Source organism: Egretta garzetta, unplaced genomic scaffold, assembly GCF_000687185.1.
Source record: "Egretta garzetta isolate BGI_Z169 unplaced genomic scaffold, ASM68718v1 scaffold53, whole genome shotgun sequence".
Lineage (NCBI taxonomy): Eukaryota > Metazoa > Chordata > Aves > Pelecaniformes > Ardeidae > Egretta > Egretta garzetta.
In genome coordinates, this window is record NW_009259312.1 from 1,441,877 (window position 1) to 1,466,035 (window position 24,159).

At 44.1% G+C, this 24,159-nt stretch overlaps 1 protein-coding gene across 1 annotated transcript in view; it reads left to right on the forward strand.

Annotated features, from left to right (window-relative positions):
• GPR50 (G protein-coupled receptor 50) overlaps positions 1-2,270 on the forward strand; it is a 68,712-nt gene extending 66,442 nt beyond the window's left edge. Inside the window, exon 2 of the mRNA XM_009636359.2 lies at positions 1,402-2,270. Coding sequence (XP_009634654.1) covers positions 1,402-2,270 — 869 coding nt within the window. The remainder of the gene's footprint in view (positions 1-1,401) is intronic.
• Positions 2,271-24,159: the final 21,889 nt, after the last annotated feature.

A 24,159-nucleotide genomic window follows, 5' to 3' on the forward strand; every position in this document is an offset into this window, starting at 1 on the left:
GACAGCAGGGTATGAGGGTTTGAAGAGAAGGTGCAGGTGTGATCAGTGAGCTGGGATATTGCCTATAACACACAGATGTTAACACCTTAAATGTGTTACACATAGCCCCTACTGGTACTTGAGTAATATTTTCCTGCCTGCCACTGCAGATATACCTGAAGGTAGTAGAGTTAGGAAAAACATCTGCTTTTTCTAGTGAGCTGTCCTCTAACTGCGTTGGTGAGCTCCTTCTGAACTGACAATTTGCCTACTCATCAAAAAGCTGAATTTTGACAGACGTCCTTTTCAACGTTATAGCTGATCCTGTAGTTACACCGGTTCCCAAAAGACCTCAGGGTCCCTTTCTTAATGCACTCCTCTACTCTGACTGGTAAACTGAACTGAAAGGCTTTTTGCCTACCTAAAAATCCACCAGACTCATAAAATGAGCAGCATCTGCTGTTGGGAAGTCACCGGCTGCCCGGGTTGTTGGAGGCTGCTGCACAGAGCGGAGCTGACAGGTGCTGTCCCACGCAATGGGCCATTTTCCATCCAGCAAGGCTTAAATTATTTCATATTTGCACAGACTCTCTACTCTTTTAGTTTTAGAGCGTAAATGGCCAACCTGCAGCATATACTCTGCAGAGTGGGCTGACAGCAGCTTATTAATCATATTCCCTGCCCAGGCCCAGACAGTGTGGGAGTGATTGACCTTCCACATTGGACCGGACAACTTTAATATTAAAGGAACAGGAAAACATACCTAATAAGATAAGTGCGTAAAGGCTGGCTCCACCATGGCTCCTGAAAGAACACACGCTCCTTAGCATGAACACCGCAGAAATTCTGGTGAAAATATACCTGTTCACATGCAAAAGACCAAAAATTACTTCTTCCATGCAACTTCTGTCAGTGCAATGAATAAACCACTGAAAACTTAACCCGCCTGCCCCAATTCTTTGTCCCATGATGGACAGAGCTTATGTAAAGTGTCACTATGTGATGTTATAGAAAGTACTGCATCCTATATAGTATTTAAGGGAATGCAGTTCTCTGCAGGACAGCGAATGCTAGGTGGCTGCCTGGTGACGACAGTCGTGCTGGCTGATTAACAAGGAGACCAAAATCCTTCTCTTCTACACAACTTAGAGGAACGCAGGAACCTGACCCACAGCTATAGCTGACTTAAGGGTAACGCTTCCTGTTTAGGATTTTCTTAAGGAGTATGCAGGTTAATCATGACTAGTTACTCTCCACTGCTGTCACTAGTAGAGCAAAGTCTTATTTTCTAGGATTTCGAATTCCAAATGGAGAGTAGAGTAAAGCCTATGAGAAGAGTTAGGCCTAAAGATGAGTTCTGAGTTGCAAGTTGTCTGCCCAGACCTATGCTAACCTCCCATGATCTCTTCTCCTTTTTTGTAGGCAACATCTTTGTCGTCAGTTTGTCTGTCGCAGACCTTGTAGTTGCAGTTTATCCATACCCTCTGATCCTGAGTGCCATTTTCCATAATGGATGGACCATGGGAAACGTTCACTGCCAGATAAGCGGGTTCCTGATGGGCTTGAGTGTCATCGGGTCCATTTTCAACATCACAGCGATTGCAATCAACCGCTACTGCTACATCTGCCACAGCCTTCGGTATGATAAACTCTTCAACCTGAAGAACACCTGCTGCTATCTCTGCCTGACCTGGATACTCACAGTGGTGGCAATTGTGCCAAACTTATTTGTTGGCTCCTTGCAATACGACCCCCGGATTTACTCCTGCACCTTCGCCCAGACAGTGAGTACATCATACACCATCACAGTGGTGGTGGTTCACTTCATCGTCCCACTGTCCATCGTGACATTTTGCTACCTAAGGATCTGGATTTTGGTGATTCAAGTCAAACACCGGGTGAGACAAGACTGCAAGCAGAAGCTTAGAGCAGCTGACATCCGGAATTTCTTGACTATGTTTGTGGTTTTTGTCCTTTTCGCTGTGTGCTGGGGACCGTTAAACTTTATTGGCCTTGCTGTTTCGATTAATCCTTCAAAAGTGCAGCCACACATTCCAGAATGGCTTTTTGTCCTGAGCTATTTTATGGCCTATTTTAACAGCTGCCTCAATGCTGTGATCTATGGGCTTCTTAACCAGAATTTCCGGAAGGAGTACAAAAGGATACTGCTGACGCTCCGGACTCCCAGGTTGTTGTTCATCGATGTGTCCAAGGGTGGGACAGAGGGGATGAAAAGCAAGCCATCTCCGGCTGTAACAAACAACAACAACCAAGCTGAAATACACTTATGAGTCAGAACAGTGCTATTTATTCTGGATTACAGTTGTACATATAATATATAAGAGCCTTCCTATGTGTGCACGTCACAGCTGGTGTTGCTGGGCCCCTCATGCAAGGAAGGAGTCTGTTACTTTTCATGCTTAGCTTATTGCTGTGACACCAAGGCTTTGAGTAAGGATTTTCAGAATGGAAATGACTGATCTTTATCTTCTTTTTCTTTTTCCTATGCCATCTTTCACCATGTGCCTAATTAATTGGTTTGGTTGCTTTTGCCACAAGCATGCCAATACCCTCAAAAAGCGAAGCATGGAGAAACGCAGTTATGCTTGAAATGCAACCTTCAAGAGCCAGTAAAATCACCATGTTTTACAAACAAACCTTTCTCCCCTCCCTCTGGATTCTATTTTCTTAGCATTAACATAACCCAAACTATAGCAAACAAAGTGCAAATTGCGTGACGTTTTACATTTTCAGTTCGGTAACAGTATTAGGCAGCAGGCATACGTATGGGTGTGATGACTGCCACTGCACGTGCGCTCGTTTTCCTTTTTCTTTTCTCTTCAGGTTTACAAGCGGGCTTGGGCTAGATGTGAGGCAGGCAAAAGCCAGACCTAGTGAGTGTCTGATGCACTCTTTTTAATTGAGTATCTACAGATATTAAGTACCCTTGCGCTCTCCTTCCCAGGCCATGAGTAAGAGTATAACATATGACATAATCCAATTGCGGGAAGATACTTGGAGCCTGATTCTAATTTAGGCAGTATCCTGTCATGGCAGGCATTCGTTCCAAATGTCTTTCAGAAGTCCCTGCTCCATGAACATCATAAAAAAGATTAACATAGCAGAGTCCCATCTGTTTAATGCAGATGCTGGCTTTTAAGTTCCAGTAATATTTATATGTGCAGACAAAGGGAGAAGGGGAAGGAAGTGATTGTTCCAAACATCTGTCCTTTTGCCCACCACATAATATGAATTTGATGGGGGTTAAAAAGAAGAGTGGAGAATTTTTTCCATTTTATTCATGTACAAAGCTGTAATTAATTCATGGAGCTGGGAGAGGAAAGCTACTTAAGCATATTCACGCATCAGTTCTCAGTTAAAGCCTGAACTCTGTTATCTTTGTCATTGGAAACAATGTCCTGAAGTGCTGGGAAGGCCAGTATCACATTAGAAACAAGCACATGGGCAAAGATAAGGCTGTTTGTTTCTTTAATGGAGTGTGTGGGGGGTGATGGCAGCTGTCTGTAAATATGACTTCTTCTTTTATTCCCTAGCTTCATTGTGAATTCATCTCCTTATGGTTTTAAATGTGTGGATCCTGCTTGGAAACAGGCCCATAAAATCAACAGGTAAAACTCCCCTGGTGCAACTCAACCTTCAAGCTAGCAAACCTGGCTTGATGCTGGTGTACGGAGAGGAACAGCAGGAGCTGTGCAATGGAGGGGAGCGGGCCTGCGCCCCACCAGTCTAATGAGGACAGCAGTCAGCCCTGCTCCTGAGCAAAGAGTGCAGTCTTGCCTATTCGATCATAGCCAAAGCAGAACTAGTTCCCAGGGCTGGACCTGAGAACCAGACTTCACAATAGCACATAGGTGCCTAGAGGTGGATGTACATAGGATTTACAGAAACCCTGAGCAGGCCAAGTGCCTAATCCCTAGTGAAGTTAGCCAGCCATTTGTGCATTGCTTGCTGAAAGCAACTTGTTGCTGAATTGTCCCTTCTGCTGATTTTTGGGGGGAAGAGGAGTTGAGAGCAATTAAGCCCCTTTATGGAGTGGGCCAAGAAACATTGCACGGCGCATTGCTTCACCGAGGACTGCAGTGTGCATGCATGGTGCCACGTGGGGAAGGTCGCTGCAATGCCAAGTGGGGGTCTCTGCATTTATAGGGCACCCTGGCGCTTTGTGAAGTTTCAAACTTGAACATCTCAGCCACTTCACATGCTTATTGTTTTAAAATGCACTGCAGCCAGCCTCCCATAATAGGAATCAAACTTAGTTCTGTTTTGGCCTGTTAATCTGCCTGAGCATGGCTAAAAAAAGGTATCTTGACCCTCAGAAATAATGTGGTCCGTTTGCCTTCCAGCAAAACCAGTCTGGATGAATTCACACCATTCCGTGCAAACAAAATCATTTTGAGTCAAACTTGGATAAGAAAAGCACCAAGGAATCCATAACTGCAGGGAGTGTTTGTCCCGTCGCACCAAGGAGATGTCCCATGTTCTGTGCCTGGTCTTCAAAGTTGTTTGCAATTAGCCACAACAGTGTTAGTTAGAATCATGTTAGCAAATAATTTTAAGCATTCAGCACCAAGCCAAATATACTCCCTTAAGACAATCTTGAAGAATCTTGTACAGGTTTGCCAAATGTCTCAAATACCCCACATCTGGGGTTTCATCTTACAGATCCTTGTCTTTTTAACTGAATGTTCAGTGAAGGCAATGTGTTTTGTTTTTTTTTCTTTAAGCTTGTATTTGCACTATTTCTTATTCAGGCTCCAAAGTAACAGCCAGCGAGCGTTTGAACCAAACCAAGTAAGCCAAAGAGGTCCTGAACAGGCAAGCTGTGGGAGTCTCTGCTGGCACCTGGGAGGAAGGGGAGCAGCAGGAGCACGATAGGGCATCTACCAAGGACACGCAGAGAGTCACTGCTGAGCCAAACTATGCAAAGTGGCGGGGGGATCTGCTTGGCTTCTGCTGCAGGGTTGGAGCCCGACTCCTGCCCAGGTCTTTGCAGGGGACAGGCTAAGTGCCTGTTGAACTGGGGTGGGTCCTGAGCCGCTCCCTGCAGGCGCAGACCCTGCCACCGCCCCGCAGGGTGGGGATGGGTCTGCGATGGGCACCATCCATCTAATGGCACAGAGAGCTTGCCCTAGCATGACCCGTCCAGAAGTGCTTTGGGTGTCCCAGTACAAGTGAGGGCTGCCCAAAAGGGAGCCCGGAGCTGGGATGACTCAGCCACCACAGCTGGAGTCCTGAGCTCAGTCCTACTGGAGCTGAGGTTTGCAATATGAAACACGAAAAGCAGGGAACGTGGCTTCAAACAGAAAACACTGTGCAGTCTGCTAGCACTTTGATACAGAGACAGTGCTTAGAATAAGATAGATTTTTATACTGACTTATTTTAAGACTACCCAAGCAGCTCCGTATTTTTATTTTAGGAAATGGTTAACAGGGTACAGAGAGTTTATTTTGTTAATATTTGTTTACAGAAAAAGGGAATTGTGTCTTAAACTTGGAATCCTGAGCAGTGTCAGAGTTTCCCTGTGGGAATCTAGCTTTAATCCAAATTTGAGTTTTCAAGGAGATCCCACTGCTTAAACCATGTTCTGCCAATTCCACCCGTGGCATACCTGGCCTTAAGTCTCAGAAATAACACTGAGATCTCCTATAAACTGGTTTTAAATCACTTGCTCTGGATTTGACCTGGTGGTGTTAAATACCTGTTCTAGCCCCAAACTCTAAAATTGTTGTAGTGGACATAAACTTACGGAGAGGCAGTATTGCCGTGAAAGAATACGAATCTCTTGCCACAAATACTTTTGGATGTTGCTAATGAATGTTGTTTAACCTATTTAAGAAGAATGTAACCAATAGATTTATATATAAATATATATTGTGTATGCTGTTTCCATTTTATAATTTGATTAAGAACTCTTCAGTATATTTCCCTATTGCTATTTTTGTTTGTAAAGTAGATTCATTCCCTTTACTTGTTAAAACTGTAATAAATCTGCCATTGGACTGCTTATTGATTTTTTTTTCACTTGCAGTTATTTTTTAATAAATATTTGGAACAACAGCTTGGGTTTTGTTGACTCCCAGAAAACAGATTGAATTGACAAATATAACTGAGTTCAGGCATACCTCAGCTGCCCAGCTCAGACCTGGCAGAGAATGACCCAGCGCATCTGGGACATCTCCTTGGATTCACGTGTTTTTCTTCCACCTGCCTGCGAGCCAGCTGCCTGATGTGCTACGGCCTTCCTCATCAGGAAAGAAGCTTCCTCCACACTGCTGTTGGTCTCATCATGGTGTGTCCCTCTGAGGCTCTTTGCCTTTCTTGTGTCTATGTCTATACATCGGGTGCTATGGAAGCAAAGACAATGCCACATCCATTTCCTTGCCCTACAAACTGCATTGCAGTTGGGAAGGGAAACACAGCCAAGCTGTGAATGGAAGGGTGTGGGAGCCGGGGTGGCTGCAAGTCGCAAGTTGGGGCACGAGGTGGCATTTGGGTTGTAGGGGAGGGTTGGGGTGATGGGAGTATGGAGGGTGCTCCAGCTGTAACTGCAACTTGAGCTCTCTGCTTGATTTTTTACACAGACCAAGTGCCTTGTTCCTGTTTCCTAACCAGATGCCATGTGTAATCATGGTGTTAAGGTAGTAAAGGCTGAGATTATCCATTAAAACAACAAAATCGCTGAACAACCCTGGAGCAGACGTGTTGAATGAACAAGGACTGTTCATTCAATGACATCCCAGAGCAGTACTGGTATTTTTTTTGCTAATCTTTTCCAACAGGCACTGGGCTTCATCTGCCGCTTCCACAGTAAAGCCGTCAATGCTTGGTGGTGTGACACGCTGAAAGCAGTGCTTATGATAGCTGCAGATCCCAAAATGTCTCTCCAAGCAGAGCTGCTAGAAAACCCTTGCACAGATTCGTACCTGCTATTTCTGCCATGTGGAGCTGAATGAATCAAACTGTCAGAAGTGAGGCGGTGTTATTTATTTACTTACTTGCCACAAAGTGTAGTAGCTGGGCAATAAGATACAGCTATAAAAGACAAGAGGTGCAATAATTCAACAGCAGGATAAAATCTCACTCATGGTGACTATTTAGAAATCAATATCTTTCCTAATGTATTTACTTCCAAGCTTATAATTTATAACATGAAGCCAGTCAGTAAAGAGCTGCTGCATATGTATTTAGAATTTTATTGGAAAAATGTAAATTACTGGGCCTACCGCAATATTTCTTGCCATAAAAGCCCTGAGATAAGAAATGCAGAATGGGTCCTTGCAAGAACTCTGTGATGGGATATGCAAATTTTTTTCACTGGCGATAAGAACCATAACATTTGTATCACTCATGAACTACATTTGTGAATGGAAACTCCATAATATTGTTAACTGAATTTTCATTTTGTAATGCTTGTTTATAGTATCCATTATTCATACACTATAAGTAATTCACTGTACAGCAGAGGTAGAATTTACAGTATGGGGTCAGTTTCCAGAGCAAACAAGGTGGGTCTGAACCATTAACTGGAATATGTTTCTATGTTTTCTCCCAAGCGTGGTGTCCCGATAAGGTTTTTAACTCACATAATAGCTTCTAAGAGGCCAGGGAAACTTTAATGTCTTTTAGATTAGTGGCAATGGCTGTGCAGTCATGGCTTGCTTAGATTACCTTTTAAATAGACTAAGCCATCAAAACATTTTATAAACCTGTCCAGTTGAAGCACATAATTTATTTTGTATGTAAACTATTTTATAGGTAACAAGTTTAATAAATTGCGATGTCTTTGCTTCTGCATTGTGCTCCTCCTGTGAGCAAAACTTCTGAATATCCCCGGAAGTAGGGTGCAAAATTGTTTCCTCAACTGTAAGCAGGTTGCTTTGCCTTGAGGTAGGTTTCCAGTGGTTTTGATAAGCGTGTAGGATAGGGGTATTAATGTGACATCAAAATACAACCATCCTCTGGGTGAAAAGTGACAGCTGTTTTGCAACTAAAAAAAAAAGCGCGGAAAAAAGCACAAAACAATTTGCAAGAAAGAAATTGAAAAAGACAATTGTGGTTGAAATAAGAGAGGAATATTTGGACGGATTCTGCTTTCTCAAACTGGGACCTGGCCAGGACAATGAATTTAACGAACTCAATATAAAAAATGACCCAGGGGGTTTTACGGCACTGGGGCATGCAGCCAGCATGGAGCCAGGTGTCTGGCTGTGGGAGCCCGTGCAGCATGAGCACAGAAGGTGGCAATACAGTAGGTAAAACTAAAGAAACCTAGAGAAAACCAGAGCGCACTTTTGAAAGTATTAAATGCAGAAATGTTGGTTAATATAAAAGTTTAGCAAGATTTTGCTTTTTGTTGTTGGTTTTTTTTGTAATGAAGACCCAATATTTCCCTTTCTAACGCTTTTGAAATATTACAAAACACCGTCAGTCAACTTGAACACTCATTTTTTATGGATATTTGTCCTGCCATCATTGCAGTACCACAGCTTCCCACGATGTTGGCCTGGCACAGCTGGGGACATGTAATTTCTTCCAAGCTTCTCCTGCAAGAGGAAATGGGTCAAAAAAAAAGCATTTCAGGAGGCTGGGGCACACGCAGCACCCCATCAGCTTGTGCTGGAGGATGGGCCCATGCCATGCTCGTGTTGCTGGTCTGGCTTTTCACACGGTGGCCGCCATCGCAGGAGCCCCTCAGCACCTTGGCGGGATCACCTGAGGAGCCCGTGCCTCGAGGAGACAGGGGCTCTGCCAGAAATTCACAGCCAGATCTGGAAGAAAATATTTTCCCTGTTTCCCCCAGCTGTGATTTAGTTGTAAATAAAGCAATCTGGTTACCGTCAAACGCTCCCAAAGGACCGTTTTGGTTGGTTTCGGCGGCGGCGGCTTTGGGGGACCCTGAGCTGCAAGGAGGGCAGGCTGGGCGCAGGTGGGCCAGGCAGGGATGGGATGGGGCTGATGGGCTGATGAGCTGCCCCTGGGCAGGGTGGTATCACACCCAGCCCCACGGGCTTAAATTGCCCTGGGGAGGGGTTTCTTTCTTGCTGGCAGAGTATGGCTGGGGGAGGAGGAAAGTGCTGTGCTGTGGCTGCCATGTCTGTGCCTGCTGCCAGCACGGTCCCTGGGGCACTGGGGGCTTCAGTGCTCTGAGGTGGTGCCAAACCGGGCCCGTGTCTGGCTGCAGTGGGGGCTGGTGAGGCTGATCCAGGAGAGGCAGCTCGTTGAGGTAAGGAGGGGGTTGTCCTGCCCTGGGAGGTGAGGCCTGCTCTCTTGGTACAATGCTCTTTTTGCTGGGAAGTCAAAACTTGTTTTGGAAAGCAGATGTCTCCTGTGGAAAACCAGGGCTGCTCTGTTCTGGTAGCTTATGGCTTTCCCTGCCCTGCTGGTGGTGATGTGGGAATTAAGTCTACAGCAAGAGGCTTTTTCTGCTGGTAAAACCTGCCCCTGTTGCTGTCCTGTGCTGGAAGTGCTCACCGCACAGCCCTCATCTGGCCCTGCAGAGCTGCTGAGGTCCTGGTTGTGCTGAGAACACTGAGCCCCAGTACACCCAGCTCTGTCTGTGTGAGAAACAGTACGTGCTGAGCCAGGTTAAGCGCAGCTTGGGTCAGTCATAACCAAGCCATGCATGAAAGTGGTAGCAGGGCCAGAAGCAGCCCTTATCTGCAACCCTTGAGGGCGATTTCTTCCCCGAGGCTCTCTTCTGCTGTGTCCTAGTCCAGAAATGACACTGTTCCTTCCTTCTCCATTGCCACTTCTCTGTTTTCCAAGCAGTGCTGAGGTCTCATCTGTAGGAGTCCCGGTCAGCTGGCCCTTTTCTGCAGACCAACACTGGAACAGCGGAGTAGACAGGCAAAGGAAGAAGAGCTGCACCTTGGCCTGAAGCCCTTTGGATTCTAGAATACATCTTATTTATACTGCTCTCATCATTGTATAGAAACATATGTATACATACACACAGCCTGGATTTTCCTAAAGGAATCAATACCAATCATAATTTGCAAAGAATTGACTATATAAAAGCTCTGATTTTTCTCCTGAGTACTTCAGAGCACATGGGAAATGCAGCAGGTGCTGATAATGGTATTCTGCCCTTGGGAAAACTTGTCAGTTACCTGTTTATCTTGTTTATTTTGACGTTTTACTGCCTGAACCTGCTCTGTAATGTAAAAGCACATGTAGGGCGGTTAGAGGTGAAATCTTACAGATTCAGTTATACTTGAACAACTGAAAATCAATAAGCTACAAGCAAAAAAGAAAAATGTCCTTTTTTGTGCGTGCAGAGAGAGGCTGGTGTGGATGGTGTGGGTTGTGGGGTTTGGGTTTTTTTGCTGAGGAAATACCAGGGAATGCAAGTGTTTGCACTTTGTGTGTTAGTGACTGGAGAGTGTAAAATGAGCTTTGCTTTACCTGCCATGCATGTGCTTTTCCTTTGCTTTTTCAATAGGTGATGGAAACTGTTTATTTTTGGTATGTCCTTAGAACTGCACAGAAAAAGAATTTGAAGGTTGGTAGTACAGACACTGAAGGATTCCTGTGCTCAGCAGGTTTAAAAAGTGAAGTTTGCAGAAGATGAAAAGAAAGGCAAGTCCTGCTGGCTGGGCTGCAGGAGTCCAGCTCTGCAGCAGGTAAGAGCTCAAAAATGGGGTTGCTTCTGTCCTGCTGATCCCATCTGTAGATTGGAGAGATTTGGGCAGGATTTATTCCAAGAAGGAAATAAAGACTTTGTAACTGTGGGTCCTTGGGCTGACAGACCATGTTGTTCCCTTCTCCTGCTCTGGTCTCTGATGCTGAAATTTTGGAAAGCAAAGAATAAGGCCTCTGCCCTAAGACGTGGTATCTTGCAAGTGTTTGTAGCTGGTTGCTTGCCTTGGAGCATGTTCATGGGTATTGTTGTTTGAGAAATTACTGTTACGTATAAGTGACCTCTTCAGAGGGGCAATGAGCTGAGTTGGAACAGCATAGTTGGTGATAATAGCTGGGATGGTAATTGTACAATCTCTCAATCTTCATGCTTTGTGGAGTATGGTGATCGGTCTTTTGGGTAAGGAATGAATTGCACCTCTCTGAAACTGTGCTGTCATCTGGGGCTGCAGCACAGAGTACTTATTGTAGACTGGGGTGGACATGGGATGGCCTTCTAGCAGCAATTTCTGTAGGTCTTAAGTTCTGAACACTTTTCTCTTGATTTGCTCATAATTTGGACTTCTTCACTGCAGAGTTGTGTCTGAAATTCACTTTTGTTTGAGCCTTTGAAGTAAAATGAATCCCAAACAACTGTCTGAATTCAGAGCTTTCAGCTGAGAGGTATGGCTCACTGTTTAACAGAAATTAATATTGGCCATTGAACCTCTTAGCTGCTAATTAAATGGACTGTTTCTATGTTATGTGTAAATCCATCCATATTTTCACTGCTGCCAGATGGAACTTCATTAAAGCACTTTAGTAACTGTGAAGGGGTAGCAGCAGCTAGCATTTTGCAGTATTTTGGGGTTGGTGAATTATATTGCTATCTTGCACTGATTACTAAATACTTTAATGATGTGTCTAGTAGAATTTATTTCTGGTTTGGCAGGGACATTAGGATGATAAATAGCTCAGCAAAGAAGAGTAAATTACAGCTGAGCTCAGAGGTGGTGCTTGGATCTTTAGTTGCTGTCGTTATTACAAGGCTATGTAAAAAGAGCTAGATAACTTTGTATACAAGTCTACTTGTCAAACTTACTGCATACCAAACACTGATTTAAACTGCAGTTCTTTTGTGTGATCAGCATGGAAAGGCTGCCTTTTCCCAGCCTCTGTTCTCATAGCTTTTTAGTTAGTAGCTGGCATTGACTTTGGTTTTGTGTTTTGTGCCAACTTGAAGAGTGGCTTCTACCTGCTGGTTGAAGCAGGGGACTGAGGTGGTAAGTCAGGAGATCTTGCCTCTGTTCCTGCCTCTCTCACTTGTTTTGCGACCTTGAAATGAAGCATGCTATAGTTTTTCCCTTTGGTACAGAGGTATAGTTAATTACACTGCAAAGCACTGAGGATGGGACAATTAACATTTATCTAAGGGAATTGCACAATGATTAAGCCTTAATTTGCTATATGATTTCTTTCTTTCTCATTAACCCTGATGAAGCAGGACCTTTGAAACAAAAATCAAAGGTGAATATCATTCTTGGAAGTGTAGAGGACAGAATGAGTCAGCTGCAACGAGGCTTTGCAGACCCCTTTGTTTTATATCAGCCTGGGACAAAGCCAAGGACTTGGGTACTGAGTAACAGAATGTTACACCACTGCAGTCCCCTGATTTTTTTTACTGATGTACTTCTGGATGGGGAGGAGGGGGGAAAATGGGAGGAAGAGAGGGGGGGAAAAAAACCCCCAACCCCAAAACCCAAATACCATGTGGCAGAAAACTGCTGACAACAAAGAAACAATTCCAGCTGAATTTTGATTTGGTCTTCTAGCTCATGATTCCCCCCGAATGTTGTGTATGCAGGGGAGGAATATGTGCACATTGCTATTGATGCTTCATATATAGGTTAGATATGGGTTTTCTTGGGAGGATAAGGACTTGTCAACAGCAGCTGTGCCAACAGGGGGAAGTTATCTTAGCAGGACACTTGGACGTCAAACACTGTGGCCAGAAACATCCCCAAGTACCCGAATGGCGTTGTGATCTGCTTGGCCTTGAAAGGAGTAGGATGCTTTTGTCTGTAACAGAGCAAGTGTTGTGAGAACAGTCAAAAGCACTGAGGGAAAGACAGACCAGACCTGCATGCCATGTTTAATTTGATTAAATGTGTAATTATCAGTAACTCTTTAGAGTCCAGTCAAGCTAACTCATAATTTCCCTTGTGATATTTGCTCAGTTGTTTTAATGCAGACACAGGGCTGATTTTATTTTTGTTTATTTGGTGTTCATGCTAATGTGTGCTGTCTAATTTTGGTGTACGTGGGCATTGTGATATCTTAAATGAGCCAGTTTTCTTGGTGAAAATGATTAGCAGTAATAAAACATTGATCAGATTTGCTGCAATACTATTTGGCCATACTGAGTAATTCTCCCTCCAAAGCCTGGGTCATGCATATGTATCATAGAAACATAGAATCGTTTAGGTTGGAAAAGACCTTTAAGATCATCAAGTCCAACTGTATTTGTGGATTAAACTCTCCCTGTAAGTGTAGTAGGGAGGAAATAGTAGGACTGACCTTTTTTCTTTGTTTCCCAGTGGAGTGAACAAGACTAATTCCTCTGAAAGCTGTGGTTATGCTAAAGTAACACTAGTGTAGGAGGAGAACTGGGCCCCATCAGTATGATTGTTTTCTTTTTATCAGGTTAGAAGTTAGGAGTTGGGAGTTTTTCTAAGATATATTAATGGCAACAAAAATGAAAGCGAGACCTGATTTAATGATACAGGTATAGACAGATTGCTCCTGGAGTTCATGTGCAGGCAAAATGAATAATATCTGTGGTATTTGGGGGGGAAAAAGTAACCTGTTCAGCTGGCATGGGGCTAGGGGTTTAGCTGGGGTTGTCATACAGAAGGAGGAGCCCTTTTAAGAAAGCAATGCAGGAGTTGTAGTCTGTGTGGGGCTGGAGGTCAGTCAGTCTCACTGCACTGATTCCTGCGGTATTAAAAATTCATTTCTGTATTCTACAAAACTACATTGTATCTGAATTGAACATCCTTAAGTCTAATGGATAACTGTATTTGGAGAGAGAAATCAGAGATACTGCATTTATATATATATATAAACCATACACATTAATATTACTGCTGGAGTAATTTGAAGAAATGTAGCAGGTTGTTGTGTGAACTAGTGATACATTCATGTAGAAAATGTATTTTTAAGCTAGAGTGAAAGTCTGTCAAAAGTGAGGTATAATAACTTGTGCTCTCAACAAGAATATTTTATCACTTAGAATAAAGGTCTTTTCCAACCTAAGTGATTCTAAGATCATTGAGTCCAACCATTAACCTAGCACTAAACCATGTCCCTAAGCACCTTGTCTACATGTCTTTTAAATACCTCCAGGGATGGGGACTCAACCCCTTCCCTGGGCAGCCCATTCCAGTGCCTGGCAACCCCTTCGGTGAAGAAATTTTTCCCAATATCCAACCTAAACCTGCCCTGGCACAACTTGAGGCCATTTCCCCTTGTCCTATCGCTTGTCACTTGGGAGAAGAGACATTTTTCACCACCACCACCTGGCTCCCCCCTCTTGTCAGGCAGTTGTAGGGAGTGATAAGGGCTCCCCTCAGCCTCCTCTTCTCCGGACTAAGCAATCCCAGGTCCCTCAGATGCTCCCCATCAACCTTGGGCTTCAGACCCCTTGCCAGCTCTGTTGCCCTTCTCTGGACATGCTCCAGCCCCTCCATGTCGTCCTTGGAGTGAGGGGCCCAACACTGAACCCAGCATTCGAGGGGCGGCCTCACCAGTGCTGAGTTCCAGGGGAAGGATCACTGCCCTGCTCCTGCTGGCCACACTATTCCTGGTACAAGCCAGGATGCTGTTGGCTCTCTTGGCCATCTGGGCATGCTGCTGGCTCATATTCAGCCAGCTGTCAACCAGTACTCCCAGGTCTTTTTCCGCTAGACAGCTTTCCGGCCACTCATCCCCAAGCCTGTAGTGTTGCATGGGGTTGTTGTGACCCAAGTGCAGGACCCAGCACTTGACCTTGTTAAACCCCATGTAATTGGCCTTGGTCCATCAATCCAGCCTGTCCAGATCCCTCTGTAGAGCCTTCTTACCCTCAAGTAGATCAACACTCCAGCCCAACCTGGTGGTGTCTGCAAACTTACTGAGGGTGCACTTGAACCCCTCATCCAGATCATTGATAAAGTTATTAAACAGAACTGGCCCCAACAGAAGTTGTCACAATTAGTTGTAAAATTGCATCCACTGCTTTAGTTTGTCAGCTAGACCAAGTCCCTACTGCTTGTGATTCACTTGGGATGGATTTTTCATAGATGGGACAAGACATGTGAAGGGTAAATGTTTTGCAGACAAGTTCACAGCTACTGTGAAATTAAATATTCAATTATGTTACCTGCTGGGTTTCATTACTCAGAAACATATCTAGAGTACTTGTAACCATCCTTTCCTAAATGATTTAACTGCTTTTAGGACCACAGTCAGCTGTGTAAAATTCCACCTAAATCCCTGTGCCTGGTTTTTATTAGTGCCAAACAGCTCATGCAGTGACTTCTGTGGCTTTTTGCCATGTTCTTAGATACCTGCTTCTCTCCATTGCCCTGTCACTGGGTCATGGGTGATTTCAGTCCTCGAATGTGGCCCTAACAGGATATATTCCAATGCAGTTAGGCAAGAATCCTGAGAAACTTGGACCTGAGTTAAGAGACCTCATCAGTGCTGGGCTGGGCATGGGGATGGGGATCTTTGAGGACCTGCCTGGCTCCCACTGGCCTGCTTCTGGGTATATCTGGGATATCAGAATATTATTGTTATGCCAGTAAAGAGTAATTAACATGATATTTCTTTCTGTAAAGGGGAGTGCGATCACTTCTTCATTTGGTTTATTTCTAATAAGCTGGTTAAATCTGCTATTAAATCAGGTGAAATGAAGGTGTTCCATTTTATGCCCTCTCTTCTATTAACAGTGGAGGGTTATAAGTCAAAGGGGAAAAATAACACTAATAAAGTCTGCAAAGCTGAAATGAGCAGTGATTGCTCTGAGGGCTCCCTGGTCATGGGCTCTACGTGTTCGGTCAACCCAGAGCTCTGCAGTCACGTGCCAGGCACACCATCACCCTGGCTTGGGACTGAAGGCTTGGCCTGTGGAATGCACTTCTGCCACAGAGTCCTTAGCAGTGCACAGCACTGCTTGGGAAAGTCTGGGGAAGAGGCTTTGGTAGCCAGCCAAACCCTGGTCAATGCTAATCCGATGTTTATTTTTAAATCTTTTCTTGTCAGGGAAAAATATGCTTGGGAGTCTAGTCATAGGAAATGGGGCCTAAGGAGTCTGGAGGAAAGATTGAAACGTGCCAGGATTACTGCTCCAGTCTTTCCTTGTCTCCACTTCTGTCCCCTTGGCTGTATTTGGCCAGTTCCACGCTGAGGGGGTACTTGGAGCATCAGTGACCAGGTAGCTCACTGTCATGGGACTCCAGCAAAGCTGAGTGCAAGAAAAGTTAAGAAATACCAAGCAGGTATTTGCAGTGAAGAGGCAAAAAACTGCATTTATTGATTACTTTTTGGGGTGAATCAATCTTAAGAAGAGCCAACAAGACTCTTTTTATTATAACGTTAAGACTTAACTTGGGCAAACAGCCATTATAACAATTACTGTACTTTGGTGTTCTTAAGGCTGCCTATTAGACAAGGTTAAGAGGTGAAACCATTTGTTATTTCCTCCACTATCCAAATAATATAAATAATATGTCCTGTAACATTCAGTAAGGCCAGACTCTTCAAAGAGATCAGAAGCTCAATTATTCATGCTCTATATCAACACCAATATTTCATGGTGAAGAAGAAACATTTATGTGAGCCTGGTGAGACTTTTAAGCCTCCTTTACTTTGTGTTGACTTGGGGAAAGAATTTAACTCTGGAAACAGACCCATAGACTGATAGCATGGGCTTGATTCATGTGAAGTTGTTCTGCACAGTTAGAGCTTTAAAACAAGAAGACGGGACCATGCTGTGCTTGATCCTTATCATGGTGCAGATTCGTCTTGTAAATAAGACATGGGACATGGAGCTCTTGAGACATGATGGGAAGTCTTGCTGTTAACTTTGCAGGAAGCTGGAGCAGATCCCATCCTGGATGATGTTCAAGTTGGCGCCTCAGTTTTGAGGTATTTGTGCACACAGCTACAAATAATGTAGGTGCCCAGAGGGAAGCCTCACTGAAATACAGGTCACAGAGCCCAGCAGTGTTATTCAGGGGCTTTGCCTCATTAATCTTTGGGGTCTAATCTTGGAAGGTCGTGTGATCCCATCTGACAAATGAGATGGAGGTGGTTGCTCTGGCCATGTGCTAAAGATGCTGAATGGTCCCCATTTTGGCTCTACTGTATTCAAATTTCTAAGCCTATACTTGACTTTGAGTAGTTTATTCTAGCTCTGGGGAGCAGAGATTTAAATCCCTGGAGTAGCCTGAATTCCTCTGTCAGTAAGCACCATAATCCAGTCTAGATAAAAGGAAAGAGCATTTAGGAAAAGGCAGGAGGCATAAAACCTGGTGGTTTCTGCAGGGGCAAGGTCCGCTGAGGTAGGCAGAGAGCTTTCACTGAAGGAATTGTGGTGGTTGAGCCCTGCAATGTCATTGAGTGTGGCTTCCCTCTGGCATGCCCTGGTCCTAACACACTGGGATGCTGAGGGGAGAGGTTGTGGCAGAAGAGGAAGATGCACCAAACCACTTTGTCTCTTCCACTGAAACACTCAGCCTTTCTGTTAACCTAAATGCTTACATTTTTGAATGTTACATTTCTTATCTGCATTCTTCTCTTCTCCCTGTCGTATTAAGGAAAAAAAAATATGCTTTTTGGCCAATCTGATTCTGATCAGGTCACAGCTATTCAAAAAACAAAGCCCAAACAAAACAAATGCCCTTTCTGAAATCTTCTCTTCATGGTGTGGTTCAGCTTTGATTTTTGTGATTTATTAGAGCAGCAATGTTCACGCTGCTGTAATCAAAGGCCAGTTGGTACTTCAATACAAGCCTTGATTCCTAAAAGTCTCGTAACTTGCCTGTAAAACAAGTAAATAGCTGCTGTCCTGTTAAACTGAGGAATTGTCTTAAAGATATTCGTGCCTCCTCTTCCTCTCCTGTCCCCTCAAAACCTCCCTCAACACTCCTAAAATTTGTGCATACTGCAAGCGAGCAAACAGTTGATATTGGCAGGAGGAATGTACAAGAGGCCACCCTGGTCATGGAGGGTCCTGTCTATGTCCCCACCATTCGTAATCACAGCCACCTATGTCATGCAAACTATCATAAGCAGAGCAAACTGTCTTAAAAGCAGCAAGGATGTTGTTCCCTTGCTGGGTCCTAGAAGGCTGTTTTACTGCCTCTCTTAGCTTCCAGTCAAAATGGAAACTTGCCTGTGTACGTCAATGTTTTTGTTGCACTGTTCTTCATCTTAGGGAGCTCTTTCCCATCTTCAGTGTGTTTATCTGACACTTGTATTTCAATAAAGTTGCTGTGTCTGTCCTTATTTGTGTCTCAGTCAATGCTGTCAGGTTCTGTTTTCAGGCCAGGTAATGCCAGAAGTATAAAATAGGAGAAATGAAGCTCTTGTGCTGTGTGCACATCTACCTCCCTGTGGCTGTGGGAAGCCTTGCTCGGGGCAGCATCTCTTCCTGCCCTTGGGAGCAGGTGAGGGAACAGAGGGGAATACATGCTGCTGGGAATGAGGCCTGGTTCTGTTGTGCAGAGCTGCCCTTTGTGCGTTTCATCCAGTTTTAAAAGCATCAGTGACATCTAAACAAACTATGGAAAAATAATCCAAACCAAACTGCAACCTTGAGTATTGCTCTAGGACTGCAGATGGCTCCTGCCTTTTGGGTCTGTTCTGGCTATAAGAGCTGAGAGGTTTCTCAAAGGTTTGGAGAAGTCCTATGAAGAATCTCCAAGTGTACTCTGACAGTGGCTCTTCCAGTGATGCTCCTCGATGCTGTGCATCACTTGTGCTTCCAGCCATGCTCTGCAGTGACAGAAATTACACTAAACATTAAACAAAATAATTGGCACTTTGTATATGGATTTGCCCTGGCTGCACACTTTACCTGTAAGTTTGGTCACGCTAGTGCTTCAAAAAAAGGAAAAAACTGCTGTCAGCTTGTTTTAGAGTCAATTGAAATGTCTAATAAGTCTAGTAACTTTTAAAAAAATAATGGTTATATTTCTATTGGTGTCCCTGGATGTATATCCGTATGTAATACTGACTGACTACAGCAGGAGATATGAACCAAATATGCTCTGAAGAATCTGTACTTTTGTATCAGTTTTCCATTTGTTAGCTGCTGCTGATAACACTTTCTTTGCATATTTATCTTAAGTCACTACATTCTGTTGTTTGAAAGAGGGATTGATTCTTGCTGTGTTCTTGCAACAATACTATTTTATTAGGCTTGAACTTAGCTGCGAGTCTTTGGCTCTGTTCCATTGCTAGTACTAATTGATGTCAGTTTTCATTTTGTGAATCCCTGATTATTGGATGTGTTTGTATATATACAAATGTACAGAATGCCTGTCTAAAGCATCATGTCACTGGTGTCTGCGGAAAGCACTGGGATCTCCTGTGGAGCATCTTAATTAGTTTGGCCTTTCATGTTGACATCCTAAATTCTAGGCTTGAGTTACATATTAGACTTTTTCCCCCTTGTTTGTCAAAACAGAACAACTTCAGAGCAGAACATAGTGCAAATGCTAATTAAAACTGACAAGTCAAATTGATGTCACTTATTTCAATTGGAAGAAAAAAGCTGACTAAGAAAAATCCATTCTGCCCTAGTTGAAGTTGACTGAAACTTGATTACTGAAATCTATGGGCACAGAGTGAAGACCCCTGTTCTGCTTTTGCTGTTTCTTGAAGCAGGAGGCAGCCATGCCTTGACTTCAGACAGCAGAGCTGTTGCCCATGGGGGAAGGACAGCAATCCCACCCTCCTAATTTGCTTTCAAAGCTGCTGTGCTGCACTTGGCAAGAGATGACTTGGAGGTGTCTGCTGGCAGAACGCCTTTGGCCAGATGTGATGCCACGAGACAATCTCTACAGATCGCAGATTAAGTGTTGAGACCAGTAGTCATCAGCTCTGTCTCTCCAAAGTGCTCTAGGTGTTGCTCAGAAGGAGCTCTTTGGTTTGAGCCTCACAGTTTGTAATCCACATGAGCGTTGCCCATGTCAGTACAGGCAGAGCGATGAAACCAGCCTCTTTCAGTTGCTGTTTGACAAGGGAATAAAACAGGCGCTACCCACAGAGTACTGGCTGTTGTCATAGCTGACAGGAGCGTGGGAGCCCTCTTTGTACAGCAGGGAGTTTGGATGGCTGATAATTACTTCTTTCCCTTCCTCCCTGAGAGGCAGAAGGTGGTGCAGCCACCTAATTATCATAAAAACCTAAGGAGTTTTTCAGTCAGGATCCAGTTTTCTTCCATCACAGAGCACTGCATCATTTGCAGTGGAACGGCCCAGTAAGAAGTAAATGCCTGTGCTTATTTGGGGAGACATGTAGATGCTAAGAAGAAAACTATTTCCTATGTGGATAGACATCTTGTGTTCAGTGCAACCCTAGCATGCATCTACCTTTATAAATATGAGGATATATTAGATACACTGTCCCCATGTCTTAAAAGAACATTTGTGGTATGATTATTAGTGCCTTGTATTCCCTTTCAGTCTGTATGCACTGCTAATCATAGCTACTATTTATATTTTTTTTCATGTCTTGGGAAGACTCTTCCACTGCTTTCCAAAAGCCTGGTTCTTTCTCATGGCCATCACTCTTTAAGCCACCCCTGGGACCCATCCCTGTGTGAGCCTCAGTGCCCAGCATGTTTCTGAGTGTTGGAATGGTCCCTAGATCAGTGGTGTTGGGTTTTTTTTCCTTATCCTATTTCCAGTTCTGTTTGCCTGGGAAGTAAAGGCTGCTAGGAAAGAAAGCCATTGCCTTTTAATTCCTCCAAATCAAACCCTGTTGTCTTGTTGGCATGATGGAGTATTACTCAGGAAAAATTCATTGCTCTTTGGCTTTTGCTTTTTTATGGCTTTGGAAAAATTAAAAATAAAAATCCTTCTTTATTCTTGAACCCTTGTAGCTTCTTGTGGTGGCTGAAATGGCTTGGCTGTCTGTAGCTTGAGAATGAACTTCAGACAAATATCTGAACAACTTTTTTTTAATAGAATTTATATGTGTTGGCTAAAAGTAAGGCACTTGTAAACAAGCCTTTCGGAGCACAAAACACTTGATAGAAGCTCCATGGCACTCCAGGGAAGCAGGCTGGTATAATCCATTTCGATGGATGAGACTCAGAGGGCGTTACTGTGACAATCTGCTGAAGGCAAATAATGGCTCCCATTTTTTTTAGTGTCTGGGCTTCTGTGGTATGAACAGAATATCTGCATTTTACAAATGAGGAATGAAGGCCAGATGCAGGGCTGGGCTGGTGCCAGTTGCAGTTCCTAAAGTTTAGGTCTGGAACAGTGAATTTTACTGCAATTAGGCATGTGGAAAATCGGATGTCTTGAAGTGGTTGTCAGGAAGCTGAGTAAACTGAGACCGTGGGAGGCACTAGGGACGCTGCAATCTGCGGTCTTCTCTCTATGGAAGCCAGGTCCCCACTCTGGAGTTGCATGAGGAGCAGCATGAGTCCACATCTCGCCTCTTGAGATGCAGCAGTGAAATTCAGAAGAGGTAGTTAAGTGCTTAATAACGCATCCCTTGGAGCATAACCATGAGGATACAACTGAGCCTCATGGGGTAAGATATTTTGGTAAAAGGCACTGGGGAGCAGGAGTAAGAGCAAATGGCTCTGAGCACTGGAACGTACATTAGCAGATCGATGGCTCTGTAAGGACCTTCCCAATGGCCTATATTCATACCAGACAAACTGTTCCAGCAGCAGTAGGAGATTAGGCTGTTGAATACAGAAACTCGCTGAAAATGTAGTCTTTCTAACCCTTAGGGAGCTTATTCAGTCCTAAGTGAGGCCACCTGAGACTTGACCCCATTCCCAGGGAATCACAGTAGCACAATAAATGTGCTAGACTTTGTGCTGCTGACCACCAGAAGATTGGTGATATTAATCTGTAATCACGGGTAAAGACCTGATCTGTACCTAGTGGAAAACCTTTTTCTGGGGACAGTGCAGCCTTGCTGCTTTACATTTTTGAAACAGGTGAGGACAGAGCTGAGGGAGTTGTCTGGGCACATCCAAATTTCCATCCATATATTCCCAGTTTCAGCAATGGGAAATAAAAAAATTTCACTCTTTGGCAGCAGTTAAGAGTGTGATGTGAGCCTGCACCACTATAACAACAACTAATATCACATTAAAACCAATTGGCAAGAAACCTGTTTTGAGTAAGAGTGAAAGTTATCGCGATGAAAATTCTGTCCTCTCAGTATCATCTGGGTTGGAACTGGGGTAAGGGACACAGCAGGGACTGGTTTCCTGCACATGACATGAGGTTGGGCTCTCTCTGGCCTCAGCAAGCAAATGATGAGTGGAGCTACTGGCCAGGGCAATCGGTGGGGTTGATGGCGGGAGGTGCTGCTGTGCCAGAGGCAGAGCAGGCGGGGGTCGGGCGGCTGCAGGGTCTGGCTTGTTTTCCCACAAGCTGCTTGTCCCTGCTGACTGCCTCCAGCCTAACCGTGGCCTGCGGGGAGCTGAACACTTCTGCACCAAAAACATAAGTCATGTAAAATCTGGACATTAATAACAGTAACGGCTTGTCTGCTGCAGATTTCTGCGAGTGTGCAGCTCTCCCTAGGGGTGCAGTGCACTTCTGGAGAAGTAACTGAATAAGATCGCTCTGAATAAGACTGCTTTAATGCAAAGAGAGCTTTGTAGCTGAGGGCAGTGTAGGCTGCAAGGGGCCTGGATGCCTTTTAGCCCCTTGAGTGCTGGAGCTAGTGTCTGGGCTTGGTAGAACCACTGTTTTGTCCTGAGACGACTTTTTTTCCTAGTCTCTTAGCCCATCATGGTAGCGCAATCCAGTTGACAAATCATGCTAGAATGCAGACAGAAACGTTTGAAGCTGCATTTGCTGTCTGCTTTATTCTGAGTGAGTACTGGCAAGCATCCCATGGGCTGTAGCATGGCAAGCTAACAGCACGCTCAATGTGTATCTCAGCTTGCTAGTTTAAGCAGCCTCAGTAAAAGTTAACTGGAAGATAGATGCTCCTAAGACATACATAGGAGAAACTGTCCTTTTTCTATGGAATTGCAGATAAGTGTTGTTCCTTGGCTCAATTTCCTAATCTATGGAGTTCTGAATTATTTTTGTTCCTGAAAACCGCATACAGTTCCTGAAGATCTACTTTCTTCTGAGAGGAGATCAGCCCACCTACAATCAGCCCTCTTTTTTTTTTTTTTTTTTTTTTGCCACAGTAGTACTGGGGCCGTGGTTATGACCTTGGTTCATGTCTGGGCGAAGCAGGGAATCCACCTACCACATGCAGAAAAGACCTGTCCATCATGCCAGTCACACGAAGCAGATGGAAATCACATCACTTACTTAACTGCACTGAGTAAAGGGCAGTTAAATTGCCAAAATACACGCCTAGTTTTGCACTTCATGCAGTTTTCAAAGTTAATACTTCTGCTGGTGTTGCATTTAATTCCTAAAGGTAGCGAATGACAGATTGTTAAAACAGAAAATCTTGCAGGTTTAGATAACTTGCAAGTAATACTGGAGATCTGAGACTACTGGAATGCTGCTGGTTTAAGTAATTGTTGTATAAACAGCTTTGCACGTGTAACCCTGCTAACAGCCAAGACACTAAAATTTGGTACAGCAATGTCTTCTAGAGGTGGGGGGGTGTAGTTGTAATGTGGGTTGGGTGCTGTTATTATCTAACTACTGTTCAATTACAAATTGTCTCTCTTCACACTAGCTACTGCTTTTCTTGCTCTCTGGTGTTTTTCCTGGCAGACATCTCAAGCTTTCATTCCGTAACAGCTCAGATCGCGTTCAAAGTAGAATATTGTTAATAATCACACCAGGGATATGTCTTTCTGAAGGCAGATATTGAAAGTTCAAAACTAGAAGACACAAGGAGAGACCAGCAATATTTGAACCTAAAATCTGGCATCGGTTTAGATTATGGCTTTAGTGCTGATACTCTCTCACAAATGTCAAATGGGGAGTCCCTGGGGGTAGTTTTTCTTTCACTTTAGATGAAAGGAGGGACAAAATTGTCTGGAAATGGAGAGATTAAACCTTTAAGGCTGGTTCATACATAGGTTTTTGAAGTGAGAAACATTTCAGATCTTGTTTTTGCTCATCTCTACAAGTGCTACACAAGTGAAATCCCACATTGCTATGTTAGACTGAGAAAGATTTTAGCAACCGGTGTTGGCAGCTGCTGAGGCCCTGACGCTGTTGTGGTCTAAGGAAGAGTCTAAGCTGTTCAGTATCCGGATGCTGCTTCCACATGGTCCTCTGGCCAGTCAAGCAATCCTAACAGCTTGACCTCAGCTG